Here is a 5,948-nt window from a genome sequence, read left to right as displayed (position 1 = left end):
ATTATGCTAAGACTCTATCTAGACTACGACTGACACAACTTAACTAACTGTTTATTTGATTAGGGAGGGGGGGTTCTAAAAATCCTAAATTTGCAATTAAAATTTAAACTAAATTAGCTAAATTAACTAAACGTGAACTTGGACGAAGACTCTACCAAGTGGCGATGAAGACTACCTAGGCTAGACTCATGTTTAACTAGGAACGGATTTCTATTTGAAATTAATGTGGTATGGAACCGGGATCTTTTAATGCTAAACCCTAAGAAATCCCTACTAAGACCTCCCGACCCTTCTCAGGAAGAAACTTGTGAGACTCTACAAGGCTGTTACGACTACCGGTTGTTAGATTTCCTTACAGTCCTCTAACTTCTTGAAAAGTACCCTAATATGACAATCTACCTTACAGCGCGAAAGTCTAAGGCAACTATGGATTTTAACTTGGTTTAATAGACACGAGTATGGTTAGGGAACTAAGACCGATTTCTTACAAAACCTAATCCTAGCTATATACCAAACCGAGACCTATTAATAACCTCGAGCCTTACAGCGACAAGATTAGTAGAACACTTGATTTTAAAAGATTACCGAATATTACTTCTAAGGTTAGTTACGTAATTTCACCTTAAAGAGTTAAAGATTTATTATGTGATATAGACACTCACCTAAATCTAGAACCCTAGCATGACTCTACTATGTGATAAAGACCGTCACCAAGAATCATACGAAGTAATAATTAATATTCAAACAATGTCAAGCATGCATACACACCAAATTAAAGGTTCCAAAATTCTTTACTTTTCAAGAAAATCCATAAACCAACATTATTAACGAATAAAAATCCCAACTTTGTCAAACAATTGTCATTAGCCTAGGTAGTTAAAGGTATTTAGCCGCTAAACATGTCTAAAAGCATAATAATCAACGTAATCAGATCTGAATTCATCGTAAAACAACTTAAAACAAACAAACAAAGAAGATAACGCGAAGAATAAACCCGAATGCTTCGATCCCGAGTGCTCCTGATCGTTACCCGATGATTCCTAGCCTTCCGAATGCCTCAAGAACCTTCAAACACCTCTAAAGAGCCTTCAAGAACTCCAATATTCGGCAATGAATCGGCTGTTGTCGACTTATGTGTTTATATAACTTGAAAACCCTATAGCCGTTTGAATTACGAAGTTGGCAAACAGTTAAACGTTTTCGCGGCCCGCGAGAACTTATGGTTCAAAGCTACGCGGCCCGTGACAAGCCTATTCCCAAAAACTATTATTTAAATCCTTGGTGGGGCGCGAAAGATAAGTTTGATGTCTTCGCGGCCCGCTAGAAAGCTCCAGAATCAGTTTTTCGATCCGTTTCAGCTCCCGAGTTTCCGTTTTCTGATCCGACACTTTGCTTTGCCAAATTTTAACTCGTTTCTGCATATTTTAGCTACAAAGACCTGGAAAATGAAAATATATCAATAGTATGTATATTCTTTGCTAAAACGAAACTAAAACGAATAATAAACGACTAAAACCGAACGCGAATAAAGATGTATTTTACAATACATCAAACATCATATGAGTGAGAATCGACACGTGATGAATCAGAGGATGCCATGTAGAAGGTGTAAATGGTGGGTTGTCGTTGTGAATGCCGCTGGAAACACCGTGACCGGATGTCGCCGCCGTGAACTCCGGTGAGTTACTTGAACGCCGTCGGCCACCATCGTAAACGTATACAATATTCTGAACCAATGAATGAAACATGAATGAAACCCTAATAAGTAAAATTGTGGATCGTGAACAGAGTTATGAAATAGGGGGCGCGTGTTTTATAATAAATATCACATAATTACAATTTTGGCATGTGTTCACACTGGTTCTCGCGGTTCTCGCAATAAAGGGTGGTTCTTGTATATGGGTCGTATACATTTAGACAACCCGTATACAAGTAATAAACAATGCTCGTATATTGACTATACGAGCGAATAAAAAAATATTAACCATTGTATACAGGCATTATAACCTTATAAGGGCCATATACAGGAATAAAATCTCGCATATAATTGTTTCATTAGAAATTCGATAGCATGGATGCATTGGTGGAGTTGTGAAGAGCAGTCGGACGCCAAAATGGGTACGCCATAGTCACCAAACGCATGATCTACGACAAACCCCCAACCAGGCAGCCGTTAAAAATTAGGCTAACGTGCGATTGTGCCGGCCACCACAAGTCAATAGCCACGGTGAGACGGACCGGGAGCAGGAAAACTGGTTGCAACTTCCATGTGATCGGAACATACAGAAAGAGGTTACGGGATTGGGGGCTAAGGGTTGGACATGCTCATCATAACCACGAACCATTTCTGTATCCAGAGGGTCATCTGTCCCTAATGAGGCTGACTCTAGAAAAAGAGAGGACGATGGAGCAACTGACGCACCAGAATATGAAACCACGAGACATTCTCAATATCATTAAAGAACAGAACCCCGAGAATGTCTCAACAAGAAACACCATATACAACGCTCGTGCCAAATTGGGTCGAATTCAGCAAGCCGGCGAGACACCAATGCAGATACTTTTCCAGCGTTTGACGACAGTTGGGTTTGCTTTCTTTCACGGGACATATGGATATGACGAAAGGGTACAAGATGTTTTCTATATCCACCTGGTGTCGAATAGGTTGTGGCTCGCCTTCCCGCATGTGTTGATTATAGACTACACCTACAAGACGAACCGGTACAACATGCCGCTAGTTCATGTTGTCGGTGTCATGTCCACATCCATGTCGTTCTGTGTTGCATATACCTTCATAGCAAACGAGAAAGAGGAAAACTTCACATGGGTGCTATAGATGTTGAAAGACTCACTGGACGGTGTTATAAAGCCCCGTGTAATAGTAACGGACATAGATATCGCCCTCATGAATGCACGTGCACGTGTGTTTCCAATGCTAGACACTCACTTTGTAGGTGGCACATATAGTAAAACATCACAAAACATTGCAAGCCAAGCTTTAGAACGGAAGAAAAGTGGGATAAGTTTTTATACAAGTGGAAGAGGCTGATTAACACAACAACCAAAATCGAATACAACTACTGGTACGAGCGTATATAATCAGGAATTCCAAGCAAAAGACGTGACCATATGTTTCCTAGTAATTTTCTTATTAATCGTACTTATCTGACTCGTCTTAACTGCACTTCACTTTATTTTCAGAGATCATGGACTACTTGTACTCAAACTGGTTACAACCATATGGAGACCAGTTTGTGGCTTACTAAACCGACCAACATCTGAACTTTTGACAGCGCACAACCAACAGGGTAGAGGGTCAACATGCGCTCTTTAAGCGATACCTCGGCGAACCCAACCTCACGCTTGATAAGGTTCTACCGCTTATCGATCAGCTGATGAAAACCAGGTCACTAAAATAAAAGCCAGCATTGAAGCAAGCAGGAGCCGGACAATGGGTCCACATAACGAACCTTTTTTTGATCTCATTTGAAAGAAGGTTTCACATGCATGTCTGGACCTGTTAAGAAACGAAGTTCAACAAATAGAGATCTTAAAAGAAGCTAACGGTATACGTGTGTGCTATTTGTTTATAAGCTGTGGGCTGCCATGCGCGTGCAGGTTGGTATCGTATATACAAAAGCATAATACATCCTTCGACCAACCACGTCTTTTAATAAGCGCATTTCATCACGCAATGATTTTAACGTTTTCTCTTGCTTGTGTTTGTGTTTTATTTTAATGCAGGTCAAAAGTTGTCGTTGGATCTGATAGACCCCTTTTGGCAGAAGCTGGATCTGGTACCTTTAAACGAAGAGTGCGAGGACGAAGGTTGCAGTAAAATCACTGATTTACAACCCTACCAAGTTTCAGATCCAAATTCGTAACCGTTTAGGAGAAATCTAAGATTTTCAGTTCGAATTCGCGTCATAGTTGCAGGTCCGCTCATAGTGACATCGTGATTCAGGTGATTAAAGATGTCAAACAACAGTGAAGAGTTCTACAACACATTCTACAACGCTTTCACTTCCGAATCGTCAGATAGAAGATCTGAGTTGAAAGAATATTCAAGAGAGATTTCGGAGAATTTGAAGTTCGAGAACATGTACGGAAGCCAACAGAAGCCACCAAAGTTAATGAAAGTTGAAGACTATAACTGGTGGAAAAACAGATTTGAGGGTTGGGTAAAAGCTTTCGCTCCTGAAAGCTGGTTAAAATTAGTGAGTGAATATAAAGCACCAGAGAAAGAAGGAGGAGAGTTAATTGATGAAAAAGATTTTACTGAAAAAGATATAAAAAATGTTGTGGCTGAATATAGGATGATAACGTTGATCAAACAGTCAGTAAGAGAGGATATTATCTCGTTACTTGAACAAGAAAAAACTTCAAAGAGATTGTGGGAAGCGTTAGAGAAAAAGTGTGTTGGTAGTAATGAAATTGTCAAAAATAAAAAGAAATTGTTGCGTAAAGAATTTGTTGTATTCAGTTGTATGAAAAATGAATCTGTTTGTAAAATGATCGAGAGATTTGGACATCTGAAAATGGAGCTGGCTAGATATGAAATCTCATATTCTGAAGAAGAGATGGTGGATAAATTGTTTGATTCATTGCCCAATGATCAAGATTGGCAATATTTTGCTCTTATGCTGAAGAATACAATCAAGCCTGGTGATTTAAAGGTGGATTTGCTGATTGAAAGGCTTGAAAGCCATGAGTTGGAGATAAAAAGATCGAAAGTCAACAGTCCAGCTTATCAGCAGAATGTGGAACTTTACTATAGAGGAAATATACCGCAGGCTGGGTCTCCAAAAACAGCATTTTCTGCAGAAAGTTCAAGTTCAGTGAACAATGAAAGTCTTCACAGTGGTTTTCACAGTGGATCTTCTTCAAACACTTCAGACCAATCTGCCTCAAAGAAACTATTCCAGTGTAATATAGAAGTTGATTTGAAGAATGGGCAGAATTTCAGCGAAGAATCTGCAAAACAACAGATGGTTTTCTTAGCATCTGTACTTGAATCGTATGAATGCCTCGTTGCAGGGAAGATTGGTAATACCAATTTGACGAAAGAAGATTATGATCAATTGGATCCTGAGGAGATGGAACTAATGGATATAAGATAGTGCATGGCCAGTGCAGTTCGTAGAGCACAACGGTTCATGGAGATCACGGGGAGAAAGTCAATTGGTGGACCAACTACTAAACTGGGATTTGATAAATCCAAAGTGACATGCTTTAAATGCAAACAAAAAGGTCACTTCAAGCGCGAGTGCAAAAATGCGTATGCTGCTGATGATTCTGAGAACCCATTCAACGAAGATTATTAAAAGAAAGCGATTTACCATCAGAACAAGTCTGAGCCACCAAGATTGAAACAGCAGGAAGAAAAATCAAGGGCTCTTGCAATTATATATGATGATGAAGGGTATGATTGGAGCAAAGAGGTTCTTCCAGAAAAAGATGCAGTTGGATATGCATTTGTTGCAAATGATGATCATGATACCTGGTGGCGAAGAGACAGTGCGAGATGGGAGATTAGCAAGTTGAATGAACCATTTCAAGAAGCATAAAAGAGCCAGGAGATGGAATGAAGAGTTGGAATGTTACATGGATCCACAGGGTAATCCAGTAGTTGATCCGTCAAAAGTGGATTTTGATGCTGTAACCAATTTGTTTCCAAGTGAGCGTACTTTCAACACAAGAAGGCTTTCTGATAAAAGTTATCTGCCAGATTTGATGAACAAGTTGAAGGAGGTTTTTGAATCAAGTCTACCGAAGGTGGTAGAAATGAAGAAGAGAAAAGAAGAAGAATTGAAAAAGATGATTGAAGAAGTGAAGACTGTCGCAAAGCTTGCTGCTGAAGAGGAACAGAAAGCTGAAGAAGAACAGAAGAAAAAGGAAGTTCAGAAAGCTGAAACAGAAGAATCGATGGAAATGTTGAAAGAAAGGTT

At 39.5% G+C, this 5,948-nt stretch overlaps 1 protein-coding gene across 1 annotated transcript; it reads left to right on the top strand.

The window, feature by feature from the left end:
- The first annotated feature begins 2,374 nt into the window (after positions 1 to 2,374).
- Positions 2,375 to 2,836, top strand: LOC110890928 (protein FAR-RED ELONGATED HYPOCOTYL 3-like). Its single transcript, XM_022138576.1, has one exon. It carries the CDS (start codon positions 2,375 to 2,377, stop codon positions 2,834 to 2,836), a length of 462 nt encoding a protein of 153 aa, XP_021994268.1.
- Positions 2,837 to 5,948: the final 3,112 nt, after the last annotated feature.

Source organism: Helianthus annuus, chromosome 4 (genome assembly GCF_002127325.2).
Source record: "Helianthus annuus cultivar XRQ/B chromosome 4, HanXRQr2.0-SUNRISE, whole genome shotgun sequence".
In the NCBI taxonomy this organism is placed as follows: Eukaryota; Viridiplantae; Streptophyta; class Magnoliopsida; order Asterales; family Asteraceae; genus Helianthus; species Helianthus annuus.
Note: the sequence above shows the minus strand (reverse complement) of the source record. Positions and strands in the feature narration are given on the sequence as shown.

Coding starts and splice junctions, on each gene's coding strand:
- LOC110890928 (XM_022138576.1), top strand. CDS start 2,375: ATGAGGCTGACTCTAGAAAAAGAGAGGACGATGGAGCAACTGACGCAC.